The sequence below is a fragment of the Heterocephalus glaber genome, unplaced genomic scaffold (genome assembly GCF_053883595.1).
Source record: "Heterocephalus glaber isolate CG9 unplaced genomic scaffold, H.glaber_assembly_v1.0 deba00001479, whole genome shotgun sequence".
Classification (NCBI taxonomy): domain Eukaryota; kingdom Metazoa; phylum Chordata; class Mammalia; order Rodentia; family Bathyergidae; genus Heterocephalus; species Heterocephalus glaber.
In genome coordinates this window covers 14,546,653-14,569,052 of record NW_028258316.1, presented here as the reverse complement: position 1 = coordinate 14,569,052, position 22,400 = coordinate 14,546,653, and the positions used below count along the sequence as shown (strand labels likewise).

Below are 22,400 nucleotides of genomic sequence, written 5' to 3'. Positions count from 1 at the left end.
AAAAATGGAGCTGAAGGCATTACATTAATAAAGATATTCTCCATCAGCAAGTATCGACCATAGACATGCTGTGGGTGCTGGGTAGTTAGGGACAAACAGAAAGGCACATTTAGCAGTTATAGGGTAGACGCTGTCATTGAACAGGCATACAGAGATACTGTGCATATACTACATCTACACATGAAAGTTAAAAAACAGAACATGAAAGCTGGTGCTGGGCCAGGCATCAGGGAATTGTGTTCTAGTCACAGTTCTGACATTTCTGGCTCGGAGTCATGGCTCCTCCCTTCACCAGGCCTGCATTCCTTCCCTACACAATGAGGGGATTCCTTGAGATTTCCCCAGCTCCCAGGATAATGATGCAATGCAAATAGATGTGAAGTGCTTTATAAACTGAAAAGCACTACATGTATGGGATTGCCACTGCACACCAGAGAAGGCTGTGGAGAGACTGGTGTGGGCCAGGGAAGCTGTGTGTGTCTGAACCTTTACAAAGGGTAAGGTGATGGGAAGGCATTGGGCTGGGCGGGATGAGAAGAGAAAGAGATCTGCTGGGCCAAAGTCACAGCAGCAGCGAAAAGGAAAGCTGGAGTGTCTCTGAGCTGCATGTGGGTCAAAGAGATGGTGGAGAGGAAGCTGAGATGGTGGAGAGGTAAAGTCACTCCAAACATTCTCAAACACAGCTCTGGACAGGAGTCATCCTTGACATCCCCCTTCTTGTGCAACACCAGGGGCTGCTGATTGTGCTTCCTAAATGTCTTCCCTTCCCACCCACCCACTGACTCCAACAGTGAGCTCTCGCCTCCCCCCCCTGGGCTGGCTTCCTAACTCATCTCCCTGGCTCTACTCAGGCTCCTCTATGATCCACTTCCCACCAGCATCCAGAGCGACTTTTTCAATAACAAAACTTCTTGCTAGTGACACTTGCTTACTTGATCTTAGGATAAAGACCAAAACCATGACTGTTCTAGTCTTCTCATGTTTCCTCAGACATTCCTTTCTCCTTGAAGACTTCATCCATTTACCTTCTTAATTTCAACTTATGACTCAGATTTCATCTCAAATGTCACCTCCACAGGGACACTTTCCCTGCTATGTATAGATACATATCTGTGTCTATATATCTACTCCCACAGCTGTAAACTCTCATTGCACCCTTTATTTTTCTCTTGATAATTCTTCTCCCAATTTCTATGCATACATTTGTTATTGCAGATATTTTATCACCATCACCTCCACTAGAATATAAGTAACCCTCATGCATCTGTGTCAATCACCACTGTATCCCTGGGAACCTTGTCCGGTGCAGCACACAGTAGCTACTTAATAAATATTTCCTAAAGAAGTTAATAAGGCTGGTCAGATCACAAAGGGCCTTCAACAGCAGGCTGGACACAAACTTGTACACAAGCCCCCAAAACACTCCTTTCTGTGTGTTGGCACTGAGGCCCGTACATAAGCCCTTGTGAGTTGGGGTTTCCACATGTACATGCTTAGCTAAAAGCAACTCCCAGCCAAGACCTGCAGCAGGCAGGGAAATTAGTATGAAACAGATCAAATTCTATTACTGGTCTTTAGGCCTAGTAAAATTGATTTGCCTCACTGCCCAGAGAATGATGTGCTTCAAAGAAAATTACCAAAAAAAACCTTGTTAATCTGACTATATTTATTAATTCATCCACTCATTCAGAAAATACGATGTGTCCAAGTTCAGCATAACTCAGAAGATAAGCCTGGGCCTCTAATCTGCTCAAAGCCAACATAGGCCAACTTCCAGCTGCTGGACCCTGTGGCAGTGAAAGGAATTATCCTGGCCTGGTCCAGAGCAGTGCAGCTGTGCCCTAACCCAGGCTCCATTCTCTTGGCCCACCACACCCAGCAGAAGCTCTGCTGTCCAGATAAATGAAGCATTTCCACATAAGCTCAAGGGCAGCCCCGGGCAGAGGCAGGTCGATAACCCTCTTATTCTACTCTCACCCTACTTAACAAATATTTCCTGAAGAAGTTAATAAATCTAATCAGATCACAATAGGCCTTCAACAGCAGGCTGGACATACAAACTTGTACACAAGCCCACCAATGCTCCATCCTGTGTGTTGGTATTGAGGAATGCACAGAAGCCCTTGTGAGTTGGGGTTTCCATGTATAATGGAAAACTGAGCACAACTGAGCATGCTTTGGTGTCCTCATTTTTCCCATACATGCCTCTATGGCTGTTCCTCCATTACATGCCACTAATCTACGGGTGTGACATACTTCTCAGCAGTCTCTGGGAGATTCTCAGTGTGTGGCACAAGTAATTACATAATCAATGGTAATGAATGAATGAAGAACCAACTGGTCCATGGGCTGTATTCTCTAAACTCTGCTTGTTATTCAAAGAATATCTAAGTAAATGAACTAATTAATGAAAATACTCATTTACAAATTTTTTAAATAAAAGAAAAAAACCATTCAAACCTTTCAAACAAACCATTACAAGGAACTCTAGTACAGGTAACAGATTTTTAACAACAGTTTCTGACTGAAGCCAGTCCTGCCTCCCTGCCTCACCTTTCAGGACCTCCTCAGATACACCTGACTTGACAAGAAAACCAAATGTAGATTCTCATTCTCAGTAATAGTCTGCTAAGGAAAGGAGCTAGACACAAAAGAGTACATACTGTACAATTTCATTTATATAAAATTTGAAAAAAGACAGAACTAAGCAATCATAGTGACAGTGATCAGAACAGTGGTTATCTTGGGGGGAAGGGTAAGTTCTTGAGAGCACAAAATGGGTTTCTGAGGGCTGGTAAGGTTCCACTTCCTGATCCTGTGATGACTCCGTGGCATACACGGTTTGTGAAAATCCATCATGCTGTACACTTAAGTCCTCGTCATCTAGTGTGTTGTACTTTAAAAGCTAGTTGCAAAATAAGTAATTAAGTAAAAAGTAAAACCTCCTGAGGGGTCCTCAAAGGCCAGTTGGAAAACCAATGGCTTAGAAATGCAGTTGGTTCTATGTCAGTGACCAGCCTCGTAGCTACCACAAGAACCCTTGAGACCAAGTTTTTGACAGGATGACAAGTACTCACAAGGCTTTGATGAGCAGCTGCTCTTTCTCATGCAGCTCCCGCTTCAGACTTTCTACTTCCACCTTGAGCTCAATGTTCTTCCACACAAGATAAGAAAAGAAAAGAAACAGTGTAAGATACAAGACACACAAATGCCCATAGTGGGCAAACCACTTCCAGCACAGACTATGCAGTGCTTGTAATAGCAGATGTTAGATTCAAAACCCTCGTTAGCCTCAAGGCACAAGAAAAAGGGAATTATTAAACACTGGTAGTCTCAAAAGAAAGACCTGGATTTCTCAAGACTTGGAACAATTATGTAAATGTTCCAAGCTCCTAACAGCCAGAGCATTCAAATATCAAGGCATGTATGTCATACAAGTGAGGCTGATTTAAAAATGGTTTGCCCTCCACCAAGCAAATTTACACTTTGCTTTTACCATTCCAAGGCAATTATTTCTGGTTGTTTACAATCATGCATGTGGTGGTTGCAGCAGTGGGAACATATTACAGCTTAAAAAAAATAATGGATAAGTGGGAGGCCACACCATGGCCTGTCTCATTCCAGTATAAAATTTCAGGGGACTCATTTATAAAATGCCACAAATGGGCTGGGGATTTAGCTCAGTGGTTTGGCCACCTGCTGTGCAAGCACAAGGACCCAAGTTCGATCCCCGGTACCAAAAAAAAAAAACCAGCCACAACTGAATAGGGCAAGCTATCTCTAAAGGACACCATGGTGTTCTCCAACTAACTGTCTTCTCTTAACTCACTGAAACAAAGGGAGTCACACATGGCCCTGGGCTTACAACTCTTGTGAGAATCCAAAGACAGAATCTTTGGCAGATGGAATGCAACATGAGACAGTGCAGCAACTGTAGGCTTCTCAAACTAACCCACAAATGGACCCCAGGAGGACTACTAGATGGATTCATGCAGTACAGACAGGGGTCTGGGTACACGGTTTGGAGAGGACTGCTGTAAATCTAAGATTTCTCTGAATTCTCCTACTTTAATAATTCATGTCAGTTTTACATTCTATTCTATAACACATGTATTATTTTAAATAAAAATAACATTTCCAGTAAAGTTTACAGTCTCGAAGGCCATGCCTCCCTCCTTCCACCCAAGCAGCCCTGGGAGTCAAAAACATGGCCAGAGTGGAAAGGTCACAGGCACAGGACCAGAAGGTCCAGGGTACAAAGTTCAAGAAGAGATCGTAGTAAATTAGTGCACACTCATTTATTCACTCCTTCCCTCCATACCTACCAAACATCTGTGACATGCCTAGCACTGAGGACAGTGGAGTGAACAGGATAGGCATAGGTCCTGCCTTCATGCTACCAACAAACACAAATCTGAAGGTGTGACATTGCCTGTCCTCAGAAGCACAGGTCCAGGAGGTAGGAAAGTAATGTTACACCTTTCAGATTCCCCAAGAATCAAGTGAAAAGGCCCACACAACACTGGAGATTTGAGAACTGAATAAGCCAGCAAATGAGAAAAGCCTTGATTATTTTATTACTGTCAAACAAGAACTAAAGAAATCAGGTATGAGGCAGAATTTTTTCTAGAAGAAACTGACCTTTGCACAAAGGATACTGAGTGGCAGTGTAAAATGACTTCAAGATGCTCTGTGAAAACTGCAGAGAGGCCTTTAACCAGATGATTCCTTTTCCAGCTCTCACGAGGGCAAAGATCTTCAGGGTTGGAGCTGATACTATCTATATATTCTAAGAGCTCTGTCTTCCTACAAATCAACTGGTACCTCAACCTACTGAATTTAAAAAGAATATAAAACTAACATGTTCATTAGACTACTTTGCTCAAGGACAATATCCCATCATCACATACCTCTTTGTATAAACATGAAATTCCTTTGTAAAAGGAATAATATTGGTTAGATCTAGGACCCAAGAGTGAGAGAACATCTTTTCATTGTACGCTGTCAGTTTTTTGAATTCTGTGCACCTACCCTAAACTTAATTGAAGGGCAGGTAGTTAAATCCTGCCATCTAGTCAGATGATGGAAAAGAATACCTGAAGTACCATAGTACAAACAGATAGGCAGATCTGGGCTCAAAATCCACCTAACATAGTGGCTATCTGACATCTAGTAAGTTACTGATCTTCCTGAGCCTCGGTTTTCTCCCTGCAATATAAGGATAATCTCCACCGCACAGGGCTGTCCTGAGAATTACAACAAGATGGCAACCACACAAACACCCAAGATAGTGTCTGACACAGTGGCTAATGGACACAGCTTAGCTGCCTACCAGCCCAGTTCGGAGATGCAAGACCACGTACTTACACATACTTATAAAATGCTTTAAACCACTGGTTTTCCTTGCAATTCTAATTGCATCACCACACCCTTCTGGAAAAGGAAACATCCTCATTGTCTTCCTACCCCCTCACTGAAAAAAAACTGTGCCTTCAGGGACAAGGGAGCTTTTCAATTTTTGAAAAGGCTCAGGACAGAAAAATCCTTCTTCAAGAAAAGTCCATTTAAACTCCTCTGCTGAAACTCAAGGAGAGTTCTTTTTCTCCCTTCAAAAGTTTCCACTGGTACAAACTTCAGAGGACAAAAGACAGAATTATTCTCAGTCCAAGGGCTAATCTACCAGAAAAAGCTAAGAAATGGGCACCAAAATATTGTTTGTACTTATGTCTTTTCAAGAAAGCCAAGTTCTTTATTCAACTTTCAGAACCAAGGTTTGTTTTCAGACAAAGACCTCCAGGTTAAGACTTCAAATAGGAATAGACTCTTTTTCTGACAGTTCTAGGCAAGCACAAAGGAATACAGAAGAGTCAAACCACAGAAAAACTGACAATCTGAACTCTGGGCGGCCAAAGGAAGCCTCCCTAAGACAGTGGTGACAAATGTCAAGCACAGACTGTGCGTGGAGCTTTTCAGCTGTCATTTCACTTTAATCCACACAAATGACCCTATGACACAGGGATCATCACTCAACTCTAGAAGCAAGCCCAGAGAGCAGAAGTGACTTGCCTAAAGTTACCCCAGTTAGTTGGTTAACAGGATCCATTCCAAAGCCATTCTAAGGATCCATTGTCTGTTTCTAAATAATGAATAATTATAAACAGGTAATTGAAATAAAGACAGTGAAACAGAATTCTGTGACTTCCTTAAAATTAATCATGTGCCTCTTTGATTAATACGAGGGTCATCCTAATATCTTTATACTTCTCATAATCAATCCAAATTAGATGAGAGCAGCTCTACCTATTCATGCTAACTCTGAAAGCAAGTATCAGTCAAGCATCTGCTTGGAATGACTAGGAGGGGAAAAAAAGGAACAGCAGAGTGATGTGGGCCACTCACAGTTTTATAGATGTGTTCAGTGGGGCCAGCAAATTCCTGTTGCATTCTTTCCTCAAGGAAATAGATGCGGAGCTTTAGGTTAAAGTTTTCTTTCTTCAACTCAGTGATTTGCTGAAACATAAGCACAAAAGGGTTATCTAAAGTAAACAAAAGGCAGAGGATCTAACAAACAGTACCCACATTAATCCCCATAGCTTCCAATGCTACAAAATGGATTCAAATGTTAAACACTAGAGAGAGCTTACCTCTGGTACAATTATACCACCCAGAAGAATTAAGTGGTTCCCACCAGTCACATTTAGAATAATGAATAATGACAGGAGTGAACGATGTTTGACTAAAGAAAGAATTCATGGCTCCACATTGATGGGATGGGAAGGAAAGGGAAGAGAAGAGGGGAATCTCTTCTTCACAGAAGAAATCCAGTTAATAAATGTAGAAAAATAATAAAAACAGAAAATCACCATTATATGACCTCCATAGTAATAACTGATTCACATAAGAATCATTAATATTAAACATATTAGATGAAAGATCACTGAAAAATATATATTCAGCTTCAAGATATCCTCTCACAGAGGACTTATTGATTACAAGAAGGAAAGTATCACTGCAATTTAGAAACTTGAAAATAGTCCAGGATGACTGTTACTTTTGGGAAGAAAGAGTGGGTGGCATTTGAGAAGAGCCAGGAAGGAGACTTCTAGGATGCTGATAATGTTCCATTTCTTGTTGATGGTGATAGTTGTAGGAGTGGGTTTTGTTTTGTTTGATAATTCATTGACCTGTTCACATATGTGTGTGTTCCTGTAGGTATGCAATACTTCAAAAAGGTTTTGAAGTCCAATACTCCGTGATTAATTTAAATTATTAAAAGTCAACTAATCTACGGTTAAGTTATGGTATATCCACTTGGTGATAATTATAGAACTTTTAAAAAGAGATAGACCACTTTGTATACTCATACAGCAAATTATCTCCATGATGTGTTGTTAAGTGAAAACACTATAATATAGACCAGTGGTGGTGAACCTATGGTATGTATGCCTCAGCCAGCTGTTTGTTATCACTGAAAGCTCTAAAAGGTTTAAGATCACTGATATAAACTATTATTTATGGTATGTTATCATTTAAATAAAAGGCAGGAGAAGAGGATATAAATGGAGAACATAAAAGTGTTGATCACAGAGTATGAAGTTTCAGTTAGACAGAAGGAGTCAGTTTTAATGATCTCGTACAAAACCGTGACTGAAAAAATAATTCACTGCATACTCCAAAATGGGGGCTGAGCTATGAATGTATGCTTATTGACTTGATATAATGATATACACTGAGAAATATACTGTATATTATTTTTTACCTTTTGAATCTTGTTTGTTTGTTTGTTGAGACAGGGTCTTGTTATGTACTTCAAGCTGGTCTTGAACTCACTATGTAGGCCAGGCTTGCCTGAAACTCACAGCAATCTTCCTGCCTCAATCTCTCAAGTGCTGGGATTACAGGCATGCACCACCATGCCTGGCCTTACCTTTATATTTTATACCATATAAATTCCTAAATAAAAAAATCAAATGAATTTAATAACAGACATGTGCAACCTTTTCTAAGACTGTCTTAATTGTGACAAGTGCTGATGGTATTTTACTAAATCTAGTGTGTCTGCTCACACTATAAATCATGCATCTATTGTTCCCTTTTCATTCACAAAGTCACTAGCCAAGCTTACTTCTCAGTGTTAACGCAGAATCACCAGGGGCTTTGGAGACAATATTAAGGTCAATCTTAATTTTTTCATGCTGCAACCCTGGACATGCTACCTCTCTAAGCCTCAGTTTCTTCGTCTCTAACATAAGGATAATAAAGTCAACCTTACAGGTTTTTGTGAGGAGGAAAAGTTATTCAGTACAAAAATACAGGAAAAAGAAAATTTGAAAAACTCAACATAGCATCTGAAACAATACCCAAAGGTCCAACATTCACTCAAGTCCCTGAAAAAATAGAAGATAAATAGAAGAAAGAAATATTAGAAGAAATAATAATTTAAAATCTCCTAATTTTGGAAAAAGGCATAAAACATACAGAAGCTTACCGAGTACCAAACAGGATAACCCACAGAGACCAAAAGCAACTCTCAAAATCAGCCTGAGAAAAATGACACATTACATATGGGGAAAGGAACAATGATTCAAGTGACAGCCCAATTCTCATCAAAACCACAGAGGCCAGAAGCAGTAGAACAACATTTTTAAAGGGCTGAAAAGAAACTGTTATGCCAGAAATTTATATCTACTAAAACTATCCTTAAGGAACAAAGGTAAAATGAAGACATCTTATAATGCAGGAATAAAATGGATTCATCAGCAATAGATCTGCTATAAAAAGAAATTAGCAAGGTATGGTGGCACATGCCTGTAATACCAGGGCTCAGGGGGCTGAGCAGGAGGATCACCAAAAGTTCACAGCCAGCCTGGGCTACACAGTGAATTGAAGTCTAACCTGAAGTAAATACCAAGACCTTGTCTCAAAAGAACAAAAAATAAAATTAATTTAATTTAAAAATTTTTTAAATGATAAAGGAAGTTCTTCAGATTGAACAGAAATAATAACAAAAGGAATTGTGGAACTTCAGAAATGGAAGGAAAAGAAAAACAAATGGCAAATATCTGAGGAGCTACCCAAAGAAGGAATTCAAATGAAAAGCCCAAAATTCTTTAAAAAATGTATGGTAGTCAAAAACAAAACCACAACATAGTCTAGTGGAGTTTTCAATGTATGTTAAAATAATATATATTGGAGATAGGCAGTAGTAACATTTTCCTTATGGTAAAATAAAAAAGTTAAACGTGTATGTATAGGTATACTTATATCGGTACTTTGTAATCTCTAAAGTAATCATTAAAATTTGTTAATAGTTTTAAATAAACAATATGAAGAGATATATTGAAAAACTTGCCAGAGACATTTAAATGGAGTGGTAAAATAATCTGAAAGAGGTTTGAACAGGGAAACAGAAGAAGGAAAAAAAGAAAACAAGAAAATAATAGGTCTAATCACAACACATTGGTACGTTAAGTGTAAATGGACTAAACATTCTACTTTAAATACAGAGACTATGACAACAAATTTAAAGAAAAAAAATTACATGCTATACATCAGAATTTACTTTAGGGCTGGGGATTTAGCTCAGTGGCACCACGCCTACCTCACAAGCACAACGTCCTGAGTTCCATCCATGAAAGAAAGAAAGAAAGAAAGAAAGAAAGAAAGAAAGAAAGAAAGAAAGATAGATATACCATCCAAACACTAACTAAAAGAAAGCTAACATGGGCCCGGGGTTTAGCTCACTGGTGCCGCTGCCTGTCTCACAAGCGAAAGGTCCCAAGTTCGATCCCCAGTACCAAAAAAAAAAAAAGAAAAAGAAAGCTAACACAGCTATTAATATCAGAAACTGTAGACTTCAGAACAAAGAAAATTATTCAAGTATAAAGAAGCACATTATATAATAATGAAGGGAAAAAAACCTAATGTGCACATGCCTAACATTATACTTACCTTCAAATTCATAAAGTAAAAACTAATAGAATTGAAAAGAAAAATGGGCAAATCTCCAATTACAGCTAGAAACATCAATACTTTTCTCTCATTAATCCATAGAAGAAGTAAACCAAAAATCAACAAGAATACAGAACTGAAAAATAATATTATTAACTAACACGATCTAATTTACATTTATGAAACACTATCCAATAACTACAGTGAACATGGAACATTTGCCAAGATATCCTGGGTCATAAAACAAATCTTAACAAATTTGGAAGAAATGAAACCTAACTATGTTCTCTTACCATAATACAATTAAACTAAAAGTCAATAACAAAACTGAAAAATCCCCAAATACTGAGACATTAAACAATACATTTCTAAACAATCCACGGATCAAAGAGAAAGCCTCAAGGGAAATTAGACAACATTTTGAATTAAACTAAAGTGAAAACACAATACATCACAATTTGCATTATGCAGTTAAATCAATGCTTGGGGGAAATGCATACTATCAAACATTTTAGAAATGAAAGGACTAAAATCAACAATTTAGTCCTCCTGAAATAAGTGCCAAATAAGGAGAAAGAAGGATATAATAAACATCAGAGCAAAAATCAGATAAATAGAAAACAGAAAAATAAATTCTAAATGTAGGTTATTTCAGATGATCAAAAAACTAATAAAAATCCACTGGCAAGGCTACTAAAGAAAAAAGAAGATGCACACAAATTACCAACACCAAGAATGAAAGAGTGCTGGAGGTATAGCTCAGTAGGATGAAAAAGGGTCTACAGAGCCCATGACAATTAAAAATAATATAGGAATAATAACACTATGCACATACCAATTCCTTGAAAGCCACCGATTATTAAAACTTTCCCCAAAAAAAGATAACTTGAATAGTAATGTACTAGTCATGCAGAAAAAGCATTTCACAAAACACAACAGCCATTCATAAAAAAAAAAAAAAACCCTCAGGCAAACCAGGAATTAAAGGAACCTGCTAAGCACATCTACAAAAAAAGTCAAACATCTACAGATAACATATTTCATTAAAGATGAAAAAGTGGCCACTATTCCCCTAGCATTAGAAATAAGGAGATCCACTCTCACAATTTCTACCCAATGTTGTATTTGAAATCCTAGACATTACAATGAGGAAAGGAAAAAGAAATGACATTAAGATTAGAAAGGAAGAAACAAAACACAATGAATCTACAAAATAAGCTCCTAGTACTCAAAATAAGCTCCTCGTACTTAAGTAAATTTGGCAAGGTCAACATACAAATATCCATCATATTTCAATATAATAGCAACAAGCAATCATAAGCTGAATTATTTTTAAAATTGCCATTTATACAAGCTCCAGAAAAGTGAATTACTTGAGTATAAATCTAATAAAACACATAATATATGCTCCACAAATTAATGGGTTGGAAGACTCAATTTAATAAAGATGTCAATCCTCTTGAAATTCATCTATAGATTTGACACAATTCCAATCAAAATCCCAGCAGGGTTTTTTGTAAATACAGACATGCTGATTATAAAATTTACTTTAAACAAAAAAATTTAGAAGAATCAAAACAATTTTGTAAAAGAAGAATGAAATGAAATTGAATAGAAAATATAGAAATAGCCCCATAAAAATATGGCCAAAATGATTTTTGTCATAGATGGAAAGACAAGTCAATGAAGAAAGGATAGTCTTTATTTTCAACAAATGGTGTTGAAACAACTGGACATCCTTTTACAAAAATTAATCTTGACCTAAACTTCACACATTAAACAAAAGTTCATTCAAATTAGATGACAGATCTAGATGTAAAATATAAAACTACATGAGTTTTAAAAACTATAAGAGTGAACTGTTGGAATGTACAGTAAGACAAAGAACTCTTTAGATATAACACCAAAGGCATGATCCTTAAGAGAAAAAAAAAAATCAATAAACTAGCTTCATTAAAATGTGAAACCTGGTCTGAAAAAATATCCAGTTAAGAGAATGAAAAGACAAGCTAAACACAGGGAGAAAATATTTGTAAATCACATATCTAAAATAGGAATTGCATCTAGAATACAAATAACTCTCAAAATGTAACTGCAAGGAAATAACCAAAACAAATCAATTTTTCCTGGAGAAAAAAAGGCAAGAGATGTGAATAAAAACTTCACAGAAGATACACAGATGGCAAAGATTTTCAACAGCCTTAGCTTTTACAGAAGTCCAAACTAAAACTATAATTTTTTTAAACTGACAATACCAGATACTTATGAGAATGTGGAAAAAACTGGAACTCTCCTTCTCTGTTTATGGAAATGTAAAATGGCACAACCACACCACATAATAGTTTGGCAATTTCCTACCAAAAACCTACACTTACCATATGACTTGGCAATTTTATTTCTACATATTATCCTGAAAAAAGTGAAAACCTAAGTTCACACAAAAACCCATACACAAGTATTTACTATAGATTTATTATCAACCACTAAAAGGTAGAGTGAACCTAAATGTCTTTCCAAGAGTGAATGAATAAACAGTCTGGAGCCATAGCATGGAACAGTACCCAGCAACCATGATAGATAAAACAACATGAATGAATTCCAAAAACATTCTACTGCAAGAAGGAAGTCAGCCTCAAATGATTACATACTGTATGATTCCATTTATGTGACATTCTGGGAAAAACAAAATTACAGGGATGAAGAAAACAGAACATCAGTTGCCAGAGGTTTGGAACAAAGAGAGGGTTTAACCACAAAGAGGCAAAAAAACAAGAATTTTTTGGTATTATAGAACTGTTCTATATTCTGATTGTGGTGATGGTTACATGAGCCTACAACAGTGCATACATACTAAAAAACTATAATCATACGTATCTTTATTACGATAGTAGTTACAAGAGAGGAGATAAGTGTCAATATTCTCCAAAACTTAAAACTGGTGAATTTTATTTTATGCAAATTATATCTCACTAAGGTTGACTTAAAGGATAACTAAAATGACATACGGCAAAATAGGAATAGCTACACTTGGATAATAGTACATTTCTACATATATATACTCATCAGATATTTCTTTGGCATTTTAAAAAATAATAGCATATAATATTCTTTTTAATAAACATAGTTTTAGGACTGGATAAAAGAAAAGATAAGCATATTCTACATTCAGTATATTTTCAAACTGTCTGCCTTTGGCCTCTTGTTAATACTTAAGGTTTCAATTTTGTTGCTAACAAGCACAGTTCAAGAAACACTGGTAGGTTCATTAAAGTCTCCTTTTAAATGTTTTAAGGAAACAGCACATAAAACATTCATTCAAACAAAAAAAGTCTATCCCACCAGATGCTTCCTATAAAGAGAAACCTTACTCTATTAGTCAGCTACCATAAAATATTTATGGTGGTTGCTTAGAAGGCCCTCATTGTACACAATGCTAAAACTCTTAGCAACACTTGAAAGAATATTTCTCCTATTCATAGGTAAAGAAGTTTAAAAATTATGCAAATGGCAAATATGGCTTCAGAAGGTCACACAAACACCAGATAGGCCCAAATGAATAAAAAGAAATACAAGCACCATCCTACCCATAGGGGCCAGTCATTTCTCTGCTTAATATCATTTCCTTCAAAGTTCTCTCTGGCTGGACTGGGGACCCTCCTCAATGTTTCCACACACCCTCTACTCTCCTTGTCATGGAAATGATCACTCCACATTGTGCCAACAGTTACTGCTTTCCTTCCTGCCCACCTGTAAGAGATGGGGAACCATATCTATCTTCTAAATTCTAGTTGAAACATGAGACAGTTACTAAACAGCCAATGGCTGGATGGAGAGATAGGACAGACACACTTGGGTATTTATGACGTAATGAGAGCTCCATAAGCTTTAGTCAGGCAGATCTGCCCACATCACTCACCAGCTTAAACTCTCCATTTTTTTTCCCCATCATTCTTTGGAATCAAACAAAGTGGTGTATGATCTGGTGTATCCTACCTGCCTTTCCAGCCTCATCAGAGAACATTTTCTTCCCTGCTTAGTGTTCTAGCCTCAACATTCTCCTTCTGGCCCTTAAATAAGCTAGGCCCTTGTTTCCCTACAAAGCCCTCCCTGCACCACTTGCCAGGTGGCTTGGTCTCACCCCTTCCATCTTGGCTCCAATGTCACTGCCTGTTACCTAATCTGAAGTGGTCCCCATCTCTGCCACTCCCACCAAGTCATTCTAACACACTGATCTTATTTTCTGGCTAGAGCTATTCACAATCTGTATGTATCTTATTTACCTGCCTGTTTCTTATTTCTTATCATGTTTGTTACATGAATAAAATCTACTTCTGTGGGCAAGGACTTAATCTTTCACGACTATTTCAACGGTTTAGCACCGTATTTAAAGCATAGTAGATGCTCAACCAACACTTGTTAAATGAATAAATAAACTGAGGAATTAACACAATCCACACTACCTTATCAGCTATATGATCTTAGTCAAGTTCACTGTCTGTTGGCCTCAGTTCCTTTAGCTATGAAAAGCTGATTATAATAATACCTATCTTGCTGAGCCATTACAAGTATTAAAATAAATGAATCAGAATGTTTAGTATGGTGCTTAGCACAGCATAAGAATTTAAGCCATATTAATGTTTCTTTCATGTGTCCTTTTCCTTTAAAAGAAACAAGTTCAAAGAAAAAAATTTTCAGTTGAATTGAAACAACCAAAAACAGCTTGCCACACAGTAGAAATAAACACCCCAAAATATAAAACCCACCAAATATGACTTAGAAATGGAACGCTCGAAAGGAAGCTCATGCAAAGGCTGTGTTTGCCACATTCCAGCCCTTGGAACCCAAGTGTTACTGTGGAACTGCAGCCATCTGAAATCGGAACCATCCCAACATGATTATGGGGTAGGGTTTTCTGAGGCTGGAGAGAAGGGAGGATTAGAGGTAGGTTGCTAGTCATTTGTTCTGTCTTCTTCCTACTCCCATTGTCTGTCAAAAGCCTTGCCTAGTGTTACAGCTTATATCTAGATGTCCCTGTAAAGCCTCACGTGGTGACAGGTGGGGAGTTTCAAAGGTGGCTGGATTACCATGTATGATACTGGGATTAAGAGTACCCCACCCAGGTTGTGGGTGGCACCACCCAAAAGGCAGGTACCCTGGATGGCACATAAAGGGACAGAAAGAAGCTGCTTATTTGTTCACTGCTTTGCTGCCTTCTGCCTGGCCTGCTATGCCATGAACTGTTTCTCGTCTAGGATGCCCCTCGGCCACACCCCCCTGCCTTAGCTCCAGCTGACTACAGACTGAAACCTCCACAGAGTGTGAGCTACCATAAACCTTTCCCCACTTTAACTTTAGGTGTTGGATATTTTGTCTTAGCAAAGAGAAAAGTAACTAAGACACCCAGCCTCAAGCTCCATCCAAAAAGGAAGAGAAACAAAAACTTAACAGCATAAAAAAGAATCAGAATAACTCCAACCAACCCTGCTTCAACTGAATTTGAAGCAAGGTGCCTAACTCTATTAGTTTCACTGGCTTGCAAGATCAGGGAGCTCTAAAGCAGAAACTACCCCTACTAGGCCATCTTTCTCCCAAGACAAGGGCCAGGAGCACAGGCTCTGAGGTCAGCAGTAACTGACTAAACTCCCAGCTACTGCTCCTTGTGAGCTGTGTGACTTCAAGAAGATTATTTAACAGCTTTGAGCCACTGTTGGCTCATCTATAAAATGAGGATAAAATCAATTACCTCACAGGGGTGTTGTGACAACTAAATGAGCAAAGCACCTGGCAGAGCCTGGCACCTAGCAAGCAGTAAACATGGCATAGCTTTAAAAAGAAAGCCATTTCTCACGTAAGCCCTCAGTAAGCACATCTTTGGGTTACAATTCATTTTTTTACCCTCTTTTGCAAGCACAAAAAAATTTAGGCCTCACATAGACACAACAAAAGACCATACTCTCTTGCTGCCCAAAGTTCATCTCTGGTAAATAATACTGCAAGATAATTCCCCCAACAGCAGCCATGTGAGTCAGTAAAATGAGGAGGATGCTTTGGAATTAGTTTCAGATGCCAGTACTCTCCTCAGTGTCTTCAAATCATCAAGAACACTGTTACTAGGCAAATATCTATTTACTAACAAACAATACTGTACCAATAGCAGAGGTTTAAAACTGAACCTCAAACGATGCTTGGAACATAACTACCTTATGAAATCACCTCTTTGCATATGCTTTTCAGCCTTTTCTCATGAATATACATGTTCTGTAGAATTAAAGTAAATTTGTACATTCCACTGCTTTCACTTAATATTATATCAAGCATTTTCATGATGCTGCAGAATTCACATAATTATCACTTAAAATGACTACACTAAATTCCACTGAATTGACCGGCAGTCAACTATTTAACCATTTCTCTACTGAACATTTGCAGATTTGGTGTGCTCTTGTGGAAAGTGTAGTATACAGGCTTTGCAATCAGAAAGACAAGATCTAACATCTGACTTCTTTCAGTTTCTCCATCAAACCAAGCTCACGGACAATCATTTAATCTTTTCAACATCCACTTCCTCATCTGTGAAATACCCTCAACACAAGCTTGTTGCAAGAAGTCAAAAAAGAGATGATAAAGGTAAAACATAATTTCCCTGGTTGCAAATTTTTCACAATTATACACTACATAGCAACAAACACCTTCGTGAATAGCTTTTTCAATCCACCAGGTTCTTTCAGATAAATTTCCCAAAAATGGATTACTGGGCTCAAGAGTAATTTTATTTTTATGGTTATCAAAATCTCTTTCCAAATGGCCTTCAAAAAGATTGTAAAAATTTACACTGCCCAGCCTGCCATCTGGCCGGGTTTTTTGGAGGGCATGGCCAGGACATGCAGAGGTACCGGAACTCAGAGAGTTCAGTCCATGAAACAGGCCTCCTACTACACAGATGAACCCCTGTGCTTTGACACTTAGCAGACAGCCCCACCATCAGTAAGCTACATGTGATCCCAGCTATTGGACTCTGGACTCTGCAAAGGCCCCGTGTTCTGCAAAGAGCCTCACAGACAGTGGCCACAACCCTCACTCTGCCAGCTACAGAGCTGATCCTCAGCTCTTCTACTGGTCTGCATCACACCTGGTTCATGTCCTCCTGCCTCATTCCAGACTCCCCCATTTCCCCACTCCTAGCCTCACCTTGCCTCATTACTGCTTCCTCTCCTGTGACTCTGGGTCTGTAAGACCTGTCCTCCTTACAGTCTGTCTCCCCCTGGCTACTCTGTCTCCAGCCACTTGATTAACAATAACCACGACAGCCACCTCCTGTTTGCTGAAGACCTAGTATGGCAGGGACTATCCTGGCATGCTATTTAATCCTCACTACAAGCCTGTGATGTAAGTAGTACTTTTCCCATTTTATATATAAAGCAATCAAAACTTAGAGGCTTGTTTTCTCATACAAGGTCACACTTTCATTCAATCAACACGTATTTATTAAGCGTCTATCACCTTGTTGGGTTCTGTGTTGGGTACTAGCCATACAGCAGAGGTGACAAATGTTAAACAAGTACACAGATCAGGACATAATGGCAAAGAGTTGGGAGATCCTTGATAGAAAGGGTGTCAAATGCCTAGTAGAAGAGGGAACAGTGAGTTAAGGAAAGGAGTTAGGGACAATCTCCTTAACCAGGTCACATTAAAGCTACGACAGGAAGGTCCAGAAGCCAGACAGTCAAAAGAGGGGACAGAGGGTATGCCAGGCACAGGAACAAGCTGGGTGTGGTTGAGGAAGAGCAGTGTGTGTGTCTGGAGCACAATGCACAAGGGAAGCAGGGAGCATGCAGAGCTCAGAGAGATAGGGTGCTTCCCAGCACCTAGGCATGTCCTGGGCCATGACAAGAAGTTAGGGATAAATTTCAAGGTCAAAAAAATAAAAGGATCAGCAGAAAGTAAAATCTGATGTGGCAGAACCCAGGGGTAATGGCTACAGTGAAGAGAACCTCAGATTAGAGGAGATGCTAGCATTTGCTGAGTGCACACCATACAGCAGACATCATCTAGGTGTTTTCCACACCATAGCTCATGAAATCCTCACATAACCGACTGTAGCCCCACTTTACACCTGAGATCTAGAGGCCAGCTACTCATGTCAGGAAGTGGCCAGGCCAGATCTAAAACCCAGCTCTCAGCATCCTCCGGTCCATGCTGTACCTACACATCACGGCACTTCTGAAAGCTTCATGGTTATACAAACAGGGGAGGTACTGCTCTCTGTGAAAAAGTAATTCACAACACGGATGTCAAAGAGCAATATTTTCGTTTGGATTTTGATTTTCTGAGGTAGAGTCTCACTATGTAGTGCAGCCTGACCCTGAAGTCACTACGTAGTCCAGGCCAGCCTCAAACTCACTGCAATCCTCCTGCCTCAGCCTCCCAAGCGCTAGGATTACAGATGTGCACCACCATGCCTGGCTCTAAGAGCAAACTTAAAAGATGCAAAATTCCCTGCCAAATCATATAAGACATTCGAATCTGCCTGAGCTGAGAGCATGAATTTTCAACAAACAGGAACAAGGGCCACAATACATGAACACCATTGTCTCTGGGCATCAGGGTATGAGAAAATCAAGCAAAGGATGAAGACAAAGAGATCTGGGTAGGAACAGGATGTAACAAATGTTTCAGCCACACCCGGCTGAGTTTTCTCAGTTTCTTAAGAGAGTACACTCAAAATCAATCTTCCTTTGTAGTGTCTACTGTTTCATATAATTTACACATAAAACCTGTCACATCCAAAAAGCCTATTTCTAGGAAATTATCCTAAAAAAAAAAATCACATAACTGGAAAAAGATGTATGTACAAGGATACTTATCACAGCTTTGTTTGTAATAGGGATACATGAGAAACAACTTGAAATGTGCTACAGTAGGCAATTATGTAAATTATGGTCCAACCCATTCATTTTAATGCACATTATTATGAAATATTTTGGACACTAAATAATGCTTTCTATTAGTATTGAAATGAAAAACTATCCATGTCAGTCCCTGTCAAAAGCCAGAATTAAATTCTTCTATATACTGATAAAGGGAGAGAGAGAGAGAGAGAGAGAGGTTAGTGTCCAGAACAGGTCACAGCAGAGAAGCACAGGGCTTCCCAAAACATTACCTCTGCCCAGCCTCCTTCAGCCCAAGGAGCTGCCCACGACATTACCATCTAGAAAGGACCAGTGAGGAGGCTTCTACTGAAGACGAAACTGACTCACCAACTTCCCACCGCCAGGCCTTCCACATAAGTGATTACATTCGAAGCTAATGAGGGCCCTAATGAACGATGGATCACCAGTTTAAAGACCCAAAGGAAGGTGTGTGGACTTCACACATCAGTGAGCACATGCACAGCACAGAGATGAGGGTGAAAGGACTGCTGCCAGAATGCCTGGGTTCAGAACCTGAATCAGACCCCACCCCTCGGGGCTCCGAGGCCCCATGTGTCGAATGAGCAGAAAGCACGTCCGCGCTGCAGCTCCTCCAGTGTGAGGCCCGGCCCGCCTCCATACATCTCTTGACTGCAGCCCCTTGGCTCCCACCTTCCTCCCTCTGGCCCACCCCACTGCAGCAGCTTCTGCTTCATCACCTTGCCACCAGGCTTACTCCCTCCAAACTCTTCCTCACAGTTGCCAGCCTGGGTAATCTCTGAAAGCACAGTTCTGGTCATTTCCCTCCCCATGTTAACACCCATCACTGCTTCGTTTCATCTTTAGGATAAAACTAAAAGCGAGCACTGTAACCCTGAGGAACGTGCAAGATCTGGCCACTGCCTGCTTTGGTGGGCTCATTTCCCTCACAGAGCCTCAATCCAACCAAAGGGAACTTACAATTCCCTGAGCTCATCTGGCTCTGCTGTGCTCACTCAGTCCTGTATGAGTGCTTATACCTGCGACGCTCTCCCAGGCCTCTCCGTCTGCCCAATCCCTACTTGTCCCTAGTGCCCTGACTCAGGCAGCGGCTAACCCAGAGGCTTCCCTGACCTCCCTGTCTTTCAGAGGCCGGCCTCCGTGGCCCCACAGCACCTGGTTCTTACCTCACTGTATCACTGTGTTATGTTCCTCTCCATCATCCCAATTGGACCCTGAGCCTCTTATCAGGGAAACTACCTGCTTTTAATCCACCACACATTTCCAAGCCCCTGGCGGTCAGACTGGCGTAGGTCATATATGTGAAACTGCTTATTGAACGGATGAGCTGGAGCAAAACTACAAGTGGGCCTTTGGCTTATTAGACCCTCACTAAATGCAACTACTTTTTTTCTTAGTACACATTTGCAGTACATAATGTTTACATTTATCATGGGGAGCTGGAACATTTACATAACACATCTTAATTCCTTCTTTGTCCTCTACTCCATCTATGCCTCCCTGCTCCTTCCAATTCTTGGTCCCCTTCCCATTTATAAAAGCTCTATTTCCATTTTTTTTCTTCAATTTTTTCCCATCCCCTGTCCCTTCCCTCCCTTCCCCCCTCCCCCATACCTTGTCCCCCTTTCCATTTGAAAAAGATCTCCCTACTTCCTATTATCTATCTTTGATTTTGCTCTTTCTTTATATTTTGATTTTCTCACATAAGAGGAAACCATGCCATATTTAAGCTTGTGTCTGATTTACTTCACTTAACATTATGGTCTCAGGGTACATCCATTTACCCACAAATGCCTTAAGTTGGCCCTTATTTGTGGCATAGTAGTACTCCACTGTGTATAAATACCATACTTTCTTTATCTATTTATCTGTTGATGGGCATATAGGCCATTTCCACGATTTAGCTATTATAAACTGTGCTAATATAAATATGAATGTGTATGTATCACTATAATATGATGACTTTAACTCTTTAGGGACTAAATACAACTGCTGATGTTCAGACATCAGTCAGCTAAGATTAGAATAGAGGTATCACAAGTTTCCCCTTTAAATCAAAGGTATTCTAGCCCCCTTTAATATGCATGCTGACTGGAAATTACTTTTAGATGCCAAATGCACTTCCTATAAGCATCTCACAGAAAGTTCAGTCTACCGCCACACAAAGATCTATAACCTCAGCTACTACGTGAAGCTGAGGCCAAATGAAAAATTTCAGTGACTTATAAAAGACCTGAAGGGAGACATTGAAAACAGTGTGGTCATTTCAATTTCAGCGGCAGAATTTGCTCTTGAAAATGCTACAGTAAAAAATATCAATGCCATAAAAACCTAACAGCAGCCAAAGGACCACAGTCATAAAGAAGAAACATAAATCCTAAAACACATTGGCATAGACAGCTCTCCCTCACCTTCAAGTAAAACAGAACTTAGGCCACCAAGAACAGTCTTGGCAAGAGACACTTGAATCACATGGCAGAGTAGGGAAAAATGACAATAACAGTAAGAAGGAGAAACAGCTAGCACATGGAATGTACTCTATGCTAGAAATACATGCTTTACTCGTCAATCTTCCCAAGAGCTCCGTGAAGTCGGCACCTTCACTACACCCATGTCAAAGGTGAGGCAAGTACAGAGTGGCCCAAGGTCACCAAGCAGCAGTGGACACACAGGCAGTCTGGCTCTAGAAGCTGTGAGCCTCGCAGCACAGGCTGTCTCTGAGAATGGCTCTGCCACTTCACGTCCCTGGGCCTCAGTTTCTCCTATATAGAACAAAGAGGGATGGGATTCAGGATCCCTTCCAGTTCAAAAGGCAGATAACAAAATGTGAAACCCAAATTTTACAATGCTGTTAAATCTTCCCATCTAGAAATAAAATTTAAAACTGTGCCCTTCAAAAATAAGCAATAGCTCTCTATCTTAGAAAGCTGCTTTAATATTAAAGGAATGTATATAGAGAACACAAAGTGCCCAACTCAGGGCAAGAACTCAATAAACAGTAGCTATTATTACTCTTATGATAAAACAGGAACAACCACTTAACAGCAGACCGTATTTTAATTATACACGATGTGGAATAATCAAATCTCATTCATTTGAGGCCCCAGACCCCACAGCATAGATCGCATTGTACTGCTGAAATTATAACAACCCAAAGCTCAAAAATTACTTGTTTCCATTAGAGATCTGACAAGTCATTTCTTCAATTGGTCACTGGTGGTTTGCAGATAACTATTAGCAGTAATGAGTATTCTAAATTAAATCCAGAGACAGCACCACTCTGTTCTGTAACGACAACTGGGGAAGAGAAACATAATTGTGGAGCGCCCTTCTCTCTGTGTCCTCTGTCTTCTCTCTGATAAATATCTCCTGTGTCTTGCATAGTATGGATTTCATTTGGTTACAAATGAAGAAGGGTCTAATTCTTCCCAAGATAAATGAGAGCGTTGAGCAGGTAACTTGTTAAAGAGAATTGGAATTGGGAAAATAACCTTATTTTCCTGTTACTTGACAATGAAACCTCCTCCATTAACAAATGAA

General features: G+C 39.5%; 1 protein-coding gene across 18 annotated transcripts in view; it reads right to left on the bottom strand.

Annotated features, from left to right (window-relative positions):
* The window catches only part of Cdk5rap2 (CDK5 regulatory subunit associated protein 2), a 193,924-nt gene that overhangs the window by 157,747 nt on the left and 13,777 nt on the right, over nucleotides 1–22,400 (bottom strand). For all 18 annotated transcript variants that reach the window (XM_087182824.1, XM_087182822.1, XM_087182819.1 and 15 more), the window contains exons 4-5: nucleotides 6,400–6,510; nucleotides 3,078–3,154 (exon numbers count right to left, since the gene is read on the bottom strand). In XM_087182824.1, the coding sequence (XP_087038950.1) occupies nucleotides 3,078–3,154; nucleotides 6,400–6,510 (188 nt within the window). The remainder of the gene's footprint in view (nucleotides 1–3,077; nucleotides 3,155–6,399; nucleotides 6,511–22,400) is intronic.